This window comes from Paraphaeosphaeria sporulosa (genome assembly GCF_001642045.1).
Source record: "Paraphaeosphaeria sporulosa strain AP3s5-JAC2a unplaced genomic scaffold CC84scaffold_6, whole genome shotgun sequence".
NCBI lineage: Eukaryota > Fungi > Ascomycota > Dothideomycetes > Pleosporales > Didymosphaeriaceae > Paraphaeosphaeria > Paraphaeosphaeria sporulosa.
This window is the reverse complement of record NW_017253365.1, coordinates 451,599-466,327: the sequence shown is the minus strand read 5'-3', so window position 1 is coordinate 466,327 and position 14,729 is coordinate 451,599. Positions and strand designations below refer to the sequence as shown.

Here is a 14,729-nt window from a genome sequence, read left to right as displayed (position 1 = left end):
AGTTTCTGGCCTTGTCTTCGTTTGATAGCGTTCTACCGTTCTGTAGCCAAGATGATGACCACATCCAACGACGAGGACCCGTTCCTCCAGGTGCAAGCGTGCGTGTCCCGCATCCCGCTGCCTGAATGCGCTCACTGATACGTGTACAGCGACGTCCTGTCGGCGCTGGATACGTCGCGTCCACTGTTTGCTTCCTACCGGCGCATACGATCCTCGGCCTCGTCGGCCAATTCGCCCGAGCTCCGCGAAGCGCGCAATGAGCTCGAACAGACGCTGCAGGAGCTCAGCCAGGATCTCGAGGACCTCATGGCTAGTGTCAAGGCGGTCGAGCACGACCCCTATAAATTCGGCCTGGAGATTGACGAGGTTGAGCGGCGGCGGACGCTCGTCAAGGACGTGGGCGACGAGATTGCGAACATGCGCGACGAGCTGCAGCGCACCGTGCAGGATGCCCAGAACAAGGGCAAGGCTGCCGCCAACGGAGACATGCTGCCGGATCCCGACTCGTTCGAGGACGAGGACGGCTTCGCGCAGTTCGAGCAAGAGCGCCAGATGGAGCTGATGCATGAGCAAGACGAGCAACTGGACGGAGTCTTCCGCACCGTTGGCAATCTGCGCCAGCAGGCCGACGACATGGGCCGTGAGCTCGAGGAGCAGGGGGACCTGCTCAACGATGTCGACAACGTGGCCGACAGAGTCCAGGGCAAGCTGCAGACGGGCATCAAGAAGGTCGGCTGGGTCATCAAGAAGAACGAAGACCGCTGGTCGAGCTGCTGCATCGCGGTCCTCATCTTTGTCCTCATCCTGCTGCTGGTCCTGCTGCTCGTTCTCTGATCTACCTCTCGCGTGTGGTTCCTGATGGTACCACCTTTTAAAACCCCGTTCTTTCGCGGTGACCGCGGAAGCACATACGCCATCATGGCTCACCGTGAAGCACCGATCGAATGGATATTATCCAGAGCCTGCAAACCATGGGCATCGGCCACAACGGAATGCGTGGCCTTCATAAATCCCAAACAAAGCAGATACAGGTTGAACGGCGCAACCGTCGTCGTAGCACAAACGTCGACATGCGTTGTAGGAGAACGTATTGGACTGCTTCGGAGCCTGCGCCCGATGGGACATTCAAGCGCTGAAAGCCTACTGGTGCCTGGGTAGACCGGCATAATCAAGATACCTGGCTGGGGATATAAGCCTGTGCAGCAATGCACCTCGCCCCTGGCACCCCGGAATGCACGTGTCGCGGCGTGTGCAACGGATGCCGACTACCCTCCCAACTTCCAACATGCGGACCAACGTCAGGCCAACTTTCCGCGCCATTATGGCAATCGAAGTCGTGTGAGGAAATTGGCTGCTTGTAGTGGGAGCTTAAATTAATGCGAAACACTTCAGAGGTTGCTAGGAGAACCGCAACCACCATTACCCAGCCTGTCTGAGCCTCCCTTTCGTCCAACATGCGCTTCATCTCCCTTGCTCACGTCATTGATTTTGGCGCGCGTCGAGTTTATTCTTGTCCCTCTCAGCCGCTAGGTTACCACAAACATGTTCTTCTCGTTTGAGACAGTTTCCGTAAGAGGCTACCTTTCAGGCTCAATTCCGGAGCTGGTACCTACATGACACCGTCAGGCACCGGATGCCATCTCCACCACTATCTCTCGCTTAATTCAACCACATTCCTCAGCTTTGGTACTCTTCGCCGGTACATTCTTTTCGAGATGCGCCTGTCGACACTCTTTTCGCTCTGCTGTCTGTCTTTCCTGCCTCATGAACCATATCGAAGTGTGTCCTGTTCCAAGCTGAACACTCGGTCATTTGATGGCTGAGTCAATCGGCGGCGGTGCACCTGGGCAGCTGCCAGCCAAAGTGGAAGCCTCGGCGATACCCAACTTGAGTTGTGCTAGAGTGACGCGGCGCCAATGGACCCTCATCGCCATCACCGGCCTTCTCAATGTTCTTTTCGTCTGTTCTGTACTCTGCATTATTGTCCAAATTTACGAAATTGTCTCTGATCCGGACGACTCGACCAACGTTGCGTCGGAGATTCTGACTTTCATTTCGGTACGTCAGTTACTTGCAGCACCAGTCCAACTTATGGGCTTCTCCCTGGGTACCACGGTGCACCCAATCTTTGATAAGGCACTGTAGCTGCAAGGGTTTACTGACTTCTTAGGCGCTTGCAACACTAGCTTACGTTGTCCTCCATAGTATTTTCTCTCTGAAACAGAGAATATGGCGACACCAAGGCCAGCTTCCTGCCAAGGACAAAAAGACTTCTTACATCGCGGTCCGTTGTGGCGGGACACTATGCATGTTGTGGCTGCTGACCAGCGGCTGGAACATGATCATTGTTGCTCGACGCCCAAGATGCTTGCCTGGGGCTCTCGGTTTGACTAGTTGGGAGATCGGCACGACTTGCCGGGTAGGTCGAGTGGGCGTCGCTTTTGCAATGATAGCCTTGTGGGTCTACCCCGAAGCACATTGCCCTCTTTGCTGACCAAACGACAGGTTGGCTTCGTGCGCACTGTTCGGCATGCTAGCAACCGTGAGGCGACCATTCGAAGCGCATCTGCTCAACTACAAGCATACGCCACATGCTCCTACGCCAACAATCACACCGACTATCTCCCCCAGGCAGTCACGCTCTCGCAGCACCTCGGTCGCATCGACCAGATTTAGCAGAAGGGGTGTATCCTTCTCAACCCATCGAAGCACGCACTCGAACGTGTCCAATGCAGACGTTGACACGATTGATCTGAACTCAACGGCCGCCTCGGATGGTATCGCAGCACCAGCTCCCATCCGTTCTCTCGGCACAGGGATATTCACTTCCCACGTACACCCACCGCCGGTTCCTGCGGCTTACGCAACACCATCTCACAACCCATTAGTTGGACTCCCTCCGCCTATCTTCCAACCCTCTCTGTCAACTCCCAACCTCCCTCTCCCACCACGCATGTCCGCTCTCGTCTCATCATCGGGCTTCGTACCGCTGTCCATTCCAGCTCAATACGCACCCTCTAACTGGCGTGCGGTCCACCCCGCAGCCCCTTCGCCACTGGCCGTCGCCGCCTCACGCTCCCAATCAAACCTTCCCTCCACAGACCCTTCACAGCGGTTTTCTTACCGAGCTCGGCACGCGCGCTCTTCCATATCGCTGACGCGCCCCCACCGTCTGAGCACCTCCACACCTGCCCACAGCGTAGGCTGGAGTTCGCGCAGCGGTTCCACGAGCCCCCGCGACAGCCACGATGGCAATGAGCGAAGGGCTGCGGCGGGCCAAATCGCTTTTGCTATACTCAACGGGACGAGGATACCAGGGACGGACTTTGCGAGGGCAGCGGGGAGGCATGCGAGACATAAGAGTGCGCCTGATGCGTCGGCGTCGGCGGGCGCGCAGGTACTGCGGAAGAAGGTGCAGGTAATTCCGGGGCAGGGGAAGACGCTGGTGAAGTCGTCGTCTGCAACGCTACTAGGCGTGCATGAAAGTGGTCCGCCAGCACCAGTGCAGAAAGACACCGCGGTCAAACCAAGTACAGGCATTGCTCCACCTCAACGGAAACTGCACTCGGAGCGTCCATCAGCAGTCTTGCCGAAATCGAAACAACCGCCACCACCACCTCCGCCCCTGCGCTCGCCACCGCCTGCCAACGTTCCTGCTGTACCTATGCCACTTATGGTCACTGCCCCGCGGCAGGTGCAGCGTCCACCCCCGGCAGCGCTGACAAAGCGACTGAGCGCGGATCCTAGCATCGCAGCGCTGCTCGGTCCGGCATCGTGGGAGAAGGAGAACGTTGAGGTTGGGCTTGGGCTTGATTTCGATTTTCAGATGGTGAAGAATAAGCCGTTACCTAAAATCATGGGTGTTGGAGAGGACGTGAAAGCGAAACAGAGCGGGCAAGGTGTGTATTATAGATAGTGGTGTAAATGTGGAGGGCGTATGTTGAACATGGAATTATGATTTGGAGGGCGGGCGCGATTGGCATTTACATGGTTCGTAGGGGTAATGTGGATGGCGTTGGCACGGTGTAGTATATCCAGTAATTAATGAGTTTGATATGCGCAAGAGCCCGATTTGATTCGCTTCCCTCAAATTGACGTCTGGCGGGTTGTCCTTATATTTGTACGGAAGTCAGCTCAAACGTGGGGGACACAAAGGCAAGAAGAAAGAAAATCAGATTACATAGACTGCTGATAGTTAAACTGTAGCATCAGGGGGTCACGGCAAAGTGATAGATAGTTAAGGAAGTAGGCGACTGTTAAAGCTTGTCGCGTGATCAACTTCGAGACCGGTGGGGTGTAGCAAGTTTGGTGTATGTGGATGCGTGTTCTCTATATTCATTGCGAGCGGTTTTGTGTGCTTTACGCGCTGCAGGTGGCTACTTGAATGCTCTTGAGCACAGAAGGTTAACGTGAGCTGTTGATCTGGACACAAATTTCGAGTCGTAACTTCTTCTACATGGTATGCACAACCTTGTGGGACTGTCTGTGGAGCGACCAGGCCGGTGAGCATCCCTGGACATGCAGTTGTGGCGTCGCTTCGCCTTGACGCAGTATATAAGCCTGCCTAGCAGCTGCCCACCCTTGCTTGCTCTTACTTTTTCATCAACAGAGCACTCTCACGAAGCAGCCTGCAAATCTTGGATTCTGCACAAGTGCGATGGGGACACGTGAACGAGATGGAAAGGGCCGCTATGTGTCCAGCGAAATCGAAGGCGAAACGGTTGCCGACATTGCATCCGAGAAATCTGAACTTAATACAGATGTCATGATCGCAACCAAAACATCGCCGTTCTCGCAACATAACACTAAGCACTAGATAGGGTACAGGATAAACCAGAGCCCTCGTCCTTGCAGAGTGTGCGAAGACCTCAAGGAACAAGCCATCCAACTATCAAAGGACACATCGATCGATGAGATTATCATAAGTAGTGGGGCAGGCTGCCAATCATGTTCACTTGTTTGTCGCATAATAGATCGGCAGTGGCCGGTGAAAGACACAACTTCGCCAAACGCTGATAATATGGAAAGGCCGGCAGCTTGAAAAGCAAGTAAAATTAACTCTGTAGAGCTTGAAGTAATGAAACACGGCACTCTGAGTGTTACAACCCAATCGTACTTTGTTGGATTTTCTTACCACAGCTCTATCTTGCACGTATTCGCAGTACAAGGTGAGTCAACAAACGCTGGAAAAACGAATTTTCTTTTTCGTTCCATTCACAATAGATTACTTACTCTTTCCTGCTTGCAAGCTACAGTTGACTTATGCTGCTCTACCTGATCTGCTCGTTGCAAATCGTCTTCGAAGAGGACGGCGTCGTGTAATAATAGGCGAGCAGTGAAAATTTACTTTTATCAAACGTATCATTACTCTGAGCCCTGTCTTCCAATTGTGGATTCAGCTTTATGAACGCGCCATGCCTCGACTGACTGGCCCCAACACGCCAAAGGCAACAAGTTGCAGAGGATCAACAACGGAGTAAGGGTACTATTCAGAAAGGAATGTTTTATCATGCAACAGGATTACAAGAACGCCGTGTCCATCCACAAATCGTTTTCCAAAGCATGATATTTCTCAAAAACAGGAAGAGCCTACACAATCCCTGCAACGTCGATGCCAAAGTACGATATGTGGAAAAACGCGTTCAAAGACGGCACCGGAACAAGGCGGATGATTTGGCCCCTCGGATCAATACCTAGAAGCACCATAGATAACAAAATCTAAGGATTTCATGACGTTGTAACGAGGGTTGCCGTGACATTCAGGTTACGTGCGTAAGCTCTTGGACTGAATAGGCAGGTCTGGTCCTCAACTGACCAATCAGACTAGCAAGAAGAGGCAAGGATCGATCCTTCGCACATCTCTCAGGCTGTGCACATCTACTACATCTGCGCGAGCCGAGGCCAGGCCGCATTTGTATGGCATAGTCTACGAAGAACTCGGTCCCGTAACAGTAAACCCTTCCTACATAATCCTCTTACGCCCCATGCACACCATAGCTTCCACACGCGCAAGAAGAAAATCAACAAAAAATGCACATCCCCAATGCCCTTATATCCCTCCTCCCGCTCGGCCTGCTGGCCGTAGCCGTACGCCTCCCCGCCCCTTCGGGCCCCTACAACGTCGGCTTCACCCAGCACATCTTCAACCACAGCACGCCCAATGACCCCACCCCTGGCCCAGGCACCTCTTACCTCACAAGCATATTCTACCCCACGCGCTCATCTCTCGCCCCCAACACCAGCGTCCCCTACTTCGACCCCACCTCCGCGGCCATCTGGGGCGAAGTATTCAACATCCTGCCAGCGGACCTAGAGTCCCTAGAGACGACGCTGCAGTGGCAAGCCCCGCTCCTCTCCGCCAAAGACGATGTAGAGAGGGTGAAGGACCGGCCTACGCTGGTGTTCAGTCCCGGCGGCGGCATGAACGCGGCATATTTCACTTCTCTGCTATCGGACCTCGCATCGCAGGGGTACACCGTTCTCGCGCTGGATCATCCCGGCGAGGCACCGTACTTACCCCTACCGTACGGGAACCCCGGCGTCGTCGGCTGGGACATCTACATGCCATACAGCGACGCGCTGATTGTGGAGATATACCAGTTCCGGCGCGCAGACATGCTCCACCTACTAGGACCCTCTGGCTTCCCCGCGCTGGTGGAGACATACGGCGCCTACTTCAACACCGAGGCGTACGGCGCGTTTGGGCATTCCATCGGGGGGGCCACGGCGACGGGCGCGATGGATCGAAACCGCAACATCATTGCGGGGTTCAATATCGATGGCGGGCTCTTTGGCGACTCGGTCAATGCGAGTATGCATGGTAGGCCGTACTTCATGACGATGAATCCAAACCACCTCGCCCAGGACGCGGATTCGTGGCCGGCTTTTGCGACAAGGTATTACAATGAGTCGAAGACGGCGCCAGGGTGGCTGGACTGGACGACGGTGGAGGGCAGCGCACATTTGGCCTTCAGCGATGTGGCGCTGTGGGTGGAGCTGTTGCCGCAGATTCCGAATACGACGGCGCAGGTGGATCTGGGAAATGTGACTGGGACAAGGATGGATTCGTTGCTGAAGTCGTATGCCGGTGCGTTTTGGGAATTTGTCAGGGGCGGGGAGTATGATGGCAAGCTGTTGGATGGAGAGGTGGAGGAGTGGCCGGAGGTTGTGTTCAATGCGAGGGTGCGGTCGAATGGGACGCAGGGGTACTAGAAACAGGCAAAGATCACTCAAGAACAGAAATATATGAAGATGATTGTTTCTTTCAATTCGTCATATCACGTCATGCTAGTGAACGTATCTACCAGCCGCGGCGCTCGAAGTGCTGTGGGGCCCCGTACTGGTTAGGGTCGTACTGATCCGCGCCCTGGTTGTCGATGTAGTGCTCGTCGTACATGCGCTCAGCGTTCTGTTTGGCCTGGCGCTTGGCCTTCTCCCTGTCGAACCAGTCCTCGCCCTTGGTCTCGGCGAGCTTGTCGACCTCGGCACCCTGAGTTGTGTCAGCACATTGGCCGTAGAATCTGTGTCCAGTTGAGAGCTAGGAGACGGGAGTTTAGCATACCGCGAAACCGGCGAGCAGCTCCTTGGCGAACTGGTGGGACACAGGCTTGCCCTCCTTGCGCTGGTGGTCCTCAAACGCCTTAAAACCGGCGAAAGCGGCACCGCCCGCCACGAGCTCGTGGCCAAAGGAGCTCTTATTCTCCTCGAAGTTGTCGTTCTGGTAGACCTGGTCGTAGGCCCGCTCAGAGTCTCCCCATCCGAAAGGCATAATGGCGACTTGTGAAAGGTAGATAGGCTACGTGTCTGGCAGAGAAGTTTCGACCTGTACAAGATCGAGGAAAGGCGTCAATTGAGATGTGAAGTAGCTTGAAGATGACAAGCAAGTGGGAGCGGCGGCTGAACCTTTAAATAACGCTGCCCCGCCTCAAGTAGCTCGTGATGACCCAGATCCCAGGCCCAACACGCAAGCTGAGATGCCGTCACCGGCAGCCCATAAGCAGGTGCTTGCCCAATTGCTGCCACTCTGCCCCTCACCAGGACCCTGAGCAGCTGCAGGAGCTGCGCCGAGCCACAGTTAGCGGATCCGGCTCCGGGATGAGTGCATAAAGCCACATCATTGACTTGAGGCGACATCAGGGTGCTATTACGCACGGGTGGACCCTCCGGCAGTCGCAATTGGTGGCGTTACCGGCTACCCGCTGTCTCGACCTCGCATTGATGCAGGGCGGATGTTCGGCGAGGGCGCGAGTGGACAAAGAGGACTGGACGCATACGCAATGGCTCAAGCTAACCAGGGTCCTACCAAGCTTTGACGAGCCTCCTTGGCAAAGCTTATTTGTGGAGCATTACCTGATATTCACCCCGCGGTAGCTGGTGAGGGGCAGACCGAGTCTTCACATCAGCTTCGTAGCAGCAGTTAAGTCCGTCATATCACGTTCAAGACAGAATAGACTCAGAACTTCCCAGGGCAGTGTGGAAAGTCAGGCTGTACTCAAGCTTCGCTCCCACTCCTTCCGTTCCTTGGCGCAGATCTGCGTCACAGCTCGTTCCCCACCAAAACGAGCTCCACAGCCTCACCCCACCGCGACGCTCATGTCTTCTCGCCCAGCGCCACAATGCCCGGCCGCCTTCCCACGCAGGCCGACTTCCCGTCCTCCGTGACGCTGAGCATCACACCTCGTATGTTTCATCCCAGCCTGCTGTCCACAGCGCTGCGTCACGCTATTGAGCTCGATGCGACTCGATGGCATGCAACGCACCTGTCTCTCGCACTCAGACTCGGCCCAGCACGGTAGACCGAGGGTCTTAGATAATGTGGCATCTTCCCACTAAAACCACCCAGCACCACCCTCCCACCCCGCCACCAACATCCTCATCCTCCTCCACGGCCTCGGCGACACCCACTCAGCCTTCACAAAACTCGGCACGCAGCTCAATCTCCCGGAGACAGCATGTATATCCCTCCGCGCGCCGGCGCCGCTGCCCTTCGACCTGCCCGGCTTCCACTGGGGCGACGACATGGTGTTTGACCAGCACAGTGGTGAGATGGACGTCGACACCGGCTTTGCCGCCTCCACGAAGGTCGTTTTGGACACAGTGATCAAGGAAGGATTGATTGCGAAATGCGGATACGCGGCGCGGGAGATAGTGCTATTTGGCTTCGCGCAGGGCGGCATGCTCGCGTTGCAAGTTGCTTCTTCTTGTGGAGAGGAGCTCGGCGGTGTCGTTAGTGTCGGAGGCGCACCGAGTCTCTCTGCGCCGCTGCCGACAGTGGGGAAGAAGAATCGCACGCCTGTGCTTGTGTGCAAGGCGAGCCGCGGGTCCAGCGTCACGGATAGCGCGGAGAAGAGGCTGAAGGATATATTTGAGTTTACAGAGGTGAAGGAGTGGAAGCGCGTTGGCGATGGCATGATGCGGAACCGAGAGGAGATGCTGCCGATTATGCAGTTTCTTGCGCGAAGGCTGCGGAGCAGAAGGGGTGTGCCGGAGGGCAGTGTAGAGTTGTCGTGATGCGATCGACGCACAGCATTTAATGGATGAGCGCCTTACATGTGTGCAGCTGAAAGACTGGCCTTCGAGCTGGATGCATTATGGGCATAGCCTACGATCTTTACTGTGGCCTATGAAGGAAAAACAAGACGGTTGGACCATACAATGCAGCGCGGAATAAGATCGAGCTGATCTGTGCCGGACAACCAGCGTCGAATGGATCCATCACACCTCGCGCCCATGCCACATCACGACCTGCGAAGCCCATACAGTGCACACCCTGCGCAAGTCTGTCTAACTCGCCGGCCCCGCCCTTCCAACTTCAACCTCACTCCTCACCCTCTCAATCTCCCTCGCACTTTCCCTATCGCTCGTCTCCCCACTGTGCCCTTCACCATCGTCATCATCATCTTCGTCGTCGCTGTCATCGTCCTTTGCCGCAGCCTCACCCAACTCAGGTTTCTTTTTCTTCTCGAAATCCTGGTTGTGCGCCGTCCGAAGCGCCGTGCCCATGCGCTGCAGACCCCGCGCCATGGGGCTGGGCTGCTGCTGTAAGCCTGTATCAGATGCACGACGACGACGCGCGGAGATGCTGCCGACATCGGCACCGGAGGCGTAGGGTGGCATCGGCGCAGTGCTTGTTCGACTCAGGTGTGGGGTCAACGGCTGTTCTTCGTCGACTCGCTGACCGTGGTCTTGGGAGGTGGCGCCGTCGGTATCGGACGATGCAAGTTCGTACGGCAATGGGACATCGCGCGAGGCACGGAAATGACCGACGTTGGAGCAGTGCTCGTTTTCGACGCGGAACAAGGACCACATACCTCGCCGGAATACCTCTGAGAAGGACACGAAGAATGAAGTGATGGCCGAATGTTGGAGCTGGAGCGGCATTACGGCATAGAATATCCAGTTGAAGCGCAGGATGGGGTCGATGACCATAGCGAGGTAGTACATCCATACTTTCTTGTAGCCTAGATTCTGTCGGAGGAATGGGTGTTTGGCACTTGGATCACCAAGACTCCAGTCGTAGTAGACGTCCCAGAAACTTGTGTAGATGGAATTGACGATGGCGAAGGTGATGAACACGGCGCGATTAGCGGTGGTCTTATCGATGCGGTAGATGCTTAGCGTCATGTAGAAGATGATCGTTGCCATGTACTTGCCCATGTTGAGCAAATGCGGGAAGGCGTTTCCGGTGTCATGGTAACGACGGAAGCATTGTACTGCTCGCCATATGCCGGGAAGTGTGGCAAAGAAACCAAGTAGTCTGGAATTTGACGAGTTGCATTGGGCCGGGTTATTCCAGTAATTGGCGTAGAGGCAGAAAAATAGCTCGATATTCTATCGTGTCCAATTAGTAGCTAACACATAGCTGTGGGAGCTTGTGACTTACACCCATACTGTACGTGAGAGAGCAAAACATGTCGCCCATGTAGAAGTCCCTCCATTCTACTGGATAGTATCCAGCACAAATCAATCGCCACTAAGCTGGGTCAGTATATTCCCACGTAGTAAGGTTAGATAGCCCACCATCGAGAATATCAACCAGAATCTACTCCTGTGGTGTAAGATCGGTAGTGGATTGAACAGAAAGATCGTCGCCAAGCCAAGGAGAATCACAGGGTAGTAGATGTACATCGCGTCAGATCCGTATTGACTAAAGTTGAGCCACATAAAGAAGCCCAACATGAAGAGAAAGAAAGAGGGTATCTGGATCAGTCAGCAGGTGCAATCAGGCCGGGGAGTCCATATTACTTCAGCGAGTTGCCTCCAGTCCAGATGGTGGCGGGTATCATACTCGAAAACAAAAACGTAATTGATTCTGCTCGATAGCCAGACCCTGCAGTCCAAGCAGAATAACATAAACAAGAAGTTCATCAGGAAATAGCCTGCATATATCTGAGGCGTATTAGATAACAACTGTCTCTCAGCCGCAAATTACGCACCTGAAGTAAATAGCTTGTGTTGATAGCCAAGGTCGCATCATGGGAATAGAGTAGTTGGGCGGCTTTGACAATCCCCTGGATCCCGAAAACGGCGCCTAATCCCAGTAGAAGACCGTTTCGAAATGACTGTTCTGTATAGTCGCCGGCGCGGGCAATCTTAATTCGAAGTTTCCCGACTGCTACTTTGCGCTTGCCCTTCTCGAAGTATCGGGCGTAGAGATCTTCTGTTTGTTGTATGTGTCCTTCGATGACGTCGCTGTTGACGAACCAAGCCTTGTTCACTTTTTCTGTCATATACCGTAAAGATGGCCTCGCATTAACGGCCTTGTCGTACTTTTTGTTGATTTTGCGGAAAGCAGTTCTGTTGAGTAACGCATAAGACTTCAACAGTTCGAGACCTCTGTAGTACTCTTGCATTGCCACCTTGAGCTTTCTCCTCGCGGTGTCGTACGAAACATCCGTTTCTGGGCGGCGAACATAGTCGCGGTACTCGTCCAGTCGAACTGGTCCCATGGTTGGCGTCGCAAGGTTATTCATCGCTTTCGTACTCTTCCCATATCTGCCTGCTTGCACAGCTTGTAACGCAGAGTCAAGAGGATTAAGCCAAGACGTACTTTGAGTCTTGTCCTTGACGTCTGTGTCGTCCTCAGAGCCTGATTGTTGACCGTTCATCAAAGGTCTGCCCACATCGCCATGCTTTGCCTGCTTCTGGGCCTTTGCTTTGATTTTGGCGGCCTGACGGTTGATAAGGTCGTCTAACCGCCGGTCTCTCATCATGTGCAGCTGTTCCCGGAGGACGGCCAAACGAGCTGTAGCCTCGTCCTCTTTTTGCTTGTAGAAGGTCTCTACCTTATCTAATTCCATATCTAGAAAGAGGAAAAACTCTGTCTGCCGCAGGTCAAGTTCGCGGTAGGCTTCGAGTGGAACATCGTCCGGACTTGATGGTTGTGGATCCTTTTGATTGAGAGAGAATACGCGGCTTAGTAGCGGTCGTGGTGCCTGCGTGACGGGCGAGGATGGGTTTGAGTTCATACGCTTAGGTGTGAAGATACTCCTGTATCTTGCAGGTAGAGACTTGGTGTGTTTGTGTGTTGGCGACCGCGTCTTCCCAACCTCGAAAGCATTCGGGGGCCCTTGTCCCTGGTTATCATAGCCTATCCCTTCAATGGGACCAAAATCCATGTCCGTAGTTCTATTCTTCGGTGTCGAGGGTTCTGGCGGTGGTACGGATCGTGGAGAGACCTCGTCAGCGTCCAGAGCAGCCCCTGGAAGTTTCAAAGACGGCGGCGCCCTTGCCTTCCCTCTGGCTTTAGGTGGTGATCCAATGATACTGCCGTATCGCGTCATTCCTGGAAATTTCGGGTCATCATGTGCATTCAATGGCGCTTCCTCGTCCTTCGCCACACCGACAGCTGGGGACGCCTTGCTAATATCCTCCGGAGAGCTCCTCCTCGACAAGCTGTTGCCAATCGCCAGAGTCCTCAAGTCCCCGGGCTGTCTTTCGACAGTCGCCGTGGCTTGTCCATGGTTGCGATTGAGAAAGGAATATTTGGGCGCAGTATCGTAGGGCGAGGGCGTGAAGCCATTGGGACCACGGAAGCGCGTGCGGGGTGTCTGGTGAACGGTCCGGAGCGCGCGTTGGATCGCCTTGAGCTTCTTCTTGCCGAGCTTGTGCGGTGTCAGGGGAGGCAATCGCGACTATCGTGAGGGTGGGGGTGGGGGTGGGATCGTACTTTGTAATCCAAATACTTGACGCGCCATTCAGGTACCAAGTCGCGTTCTAGCTCCCTGGTAGGATTAGCTACTTCATCTTATGCATGACCTTATACACATGGGCGGTAAGCATACTTTGCGAACTTCATGGTGCGCGGCTGTGAGGCGTGCAAACGCAAATTCCACCTGCGCAATCAACGAAAGGTGGATACGAAGAATACAGGGGAGCCAGCGCAAGGATATCGAGACATCAGGAGGTTCAGGTCAAAAGCTGTGCGGATTTGTCGGATTTCGGGCAGTAAATCGTGCGCGGATGGCAGATTGTGGGCTTGAATTGAATGTTGATTTCAATTGATGCATCGCGTCTCAGGGACGGCTCGGCGCTCGGACCACCAAATCGGTAGGTACCAATGCTGATTCGTCTTGCGTCATTGCTAACTCAACACCAACAGCACCTCTACACGTTTACGCAAAAATTGTTTCAAGTATACTCGAGTGTGACGGATTAATACACACTAGGTAGCTGCGAAAGCCGCCCGCCATCCGTCAAGAGCGTCTCGCCATTCAGATATGCTCCAGCCCGACTCGCTAGGTACAATATCGTACCCGCAAAGTCCTCCTCGCTGCCCGTTCTCTCAGCAGGAGCCAAGGATGCGTCCGCCTTATAAGCACCTGAGAAAGCATCATGCCCCTTGACCCCTCCGAACGGCTCCATGTCTTTTGTCTTCCCCTGAGTCATCTCTGATGGATATAGCCCAGGTGCAATCAGGTTGGCGCGAATGCGGAACCCGTTCTGATTGAAATACGTTGATAGCATCTTGACTAGGTGGTTAACAGCAGCTTTGGAAGTCGAGTACGCAAATGACGAAGCCAGGAACCTGCTAAACCCGGCCACGCTTGAGGTCACAATGACCTGGCTATCCTGTGGGACGTTGCCCTTCTTGTTGCCCTCATCAAGCAGATCGAGGAAGGCAATGGTCGTGTAGAAGACCGCCGTGTTATTTACGTGCAGCGCCTGCGTAAATTCCTCAGGATCAGATGCAAATGCCGCTTTCTGGAAGTCCTTGACGCTTGGTTTGTCGGGTACATTCTTCACGTGATTGGGTCCACTGATGCCTGCATTGGCAAACAAAAGGTCGATGTAGCCTTCTTCCTTCCGGACCTGCTCTGCGATCTTCTGGAGGGACTGCTTATCCGTGACATCGCCAACGATGGGTCTCAAGGTTCCGTTGACGGCAGTCTTGGCTGCTTCTTTGAGTGTCTCTTCGCGTCGACCAATGATGTATATTGCTTTCGCGCCGTTAGCATCCAGGGCTCTAGCAGCATAAAGGCCAAGGCCTGAGCCTCCTCCAGTGATGACGGCGACGAGGCCGTTTACGTTGAAGAGGTCCTGTGCTTTGTTGGTTGGAGACATGGCGGGTCGTGTTTGTGTCGCTGTGGTTGCAGTAGGCGGATTCAAGCGCTGGTGTACAGGTGCAAGTGCACAGACAAAGCTAAAGAGAACTGAAGATTATGTATCGTACCGATGCTCGTTTTTCGGTACTGAGGGGGGTTATGTTGCCAGTGACGTCATGTCTATTG

The 14,729-nt window shown here is 54.4% G+C and overlaps 6 protein-coding genes across 6 annotated transcripts; 4 read left to right on the top strand and 2 right to left on the bottom strand.

Annotated features, from left to right (window-relative positions):
* Positions 1-51: 51 nt before the first annotated feature.
* CC84DRAFT_1217899 (uncharacterized protein) lies at positions 52-834 on the top strand (the record flags this gene model as incomplete). Its single annotated transcript, XM_018182942.1, has 2 exons — positions 52-98; positions 150-834. 2 exons carry the CDS (start codon positions 52-54, stop codon positions 832-834), a joined length of 732 nt encoding a protein of 243 aa, XP_018034811.1.
* Positions 835-1,568: 734 nt separating this feature from the next.
* CC84DRAFT_793057 (uncharacterized protein) lies at positions 1,569-3,934 on the top strand. The gene is made up of 3 exons (XM_018187418.1): positions 1,569-2,058; positions 2,171-2,457; positions 2,506-3,934. Exons 1-3 carry the CDS (start codon positions 1,816-1,818, stop codon positions 3,914-3,916), a joined length of 1,941 nt encoding a protein of 646 aa, XP_018034810.1. The 5' UTR covers positions 1,569-1,815; the 3' UTR covers positions 3,917-3,934.
* Positions 3,935-5,876: 1,942 nt separating this feature from the next.
* Positions 5,877-7,529, top strand: CC84DRAFT_792734 (uncharacterized protein). The gene has a single exon (XM_018187417.1). It carries the CDS (start codon positions 6,031-6,033, stop codon positions 7,210-7,212), a length of 1,182 nt encoding a protein of 393 aa, XP_018034809.1. The 5' UTR covers positions 5,877-6,030; the 3' UTR covers positions 7,213-7,529.
* Positions 7,301-7,768, bottom strand: CC84DRAFT_1176659 (uncharacterized protein; the record flags this gene model as incomplete). Its single annotated transcript, XM_018180236.1, has 2 exons — positions 7,301-7,489; positions 7,562-7,768. 2 exons carry the CDS (start codon positions 7,766-7,768, stop codon positions 7,301-7,303), a joined length of 396 nt encoding a protein of 131 aa, XP_018034808.1.
* Positions 7,769-8,241: 473 nt separating this feature from the next.
* On the top strand, positions 8,242-9,667 carry CC84DRAFT_1164913 (alpha/beta-hydrolase). Its single transcript, XM_018178595.1, has 2 exons — positions 8,242-8,679; positions 8,843-9,667. Exons 1-2 carry the CDS (start codon positions 8,616-8,618, stop codon positions 9,508-9,510), a joined length of 732 nt encoding a protein of 243 aa, XP_018034807.1. The 5' UTR covers positions 8,242-8,615; the 3' UTR covers positions 9,511-9,667.
* A 116-nt stretch (positions 9,668-9,783) lies between these two features.
* CC84DRAFT_1176657 (EXS-domain-containing protein) lies at positions 9,784-14,562 on the bottom strand (the record flags this gene model as incomplete). The annotated part of the gene is made up of 6 exons (XM_018180235.1): positions 9,784-10,830; positions 10,883-10,972; positions 11,436-12,010; positions 12,050-13,103; positions 13,169-13,236; positions 13,755-14,562. 6 exons carry the CDS (start codon positions 14,560-14,562, stop codon positions 9,784-9,786), a joined length of 3,642 nt encoding a protein of 1,213 aa, XP_018034806.1.
* Positions 14,563-14,729: the final 167 nt, after the last annotated feature.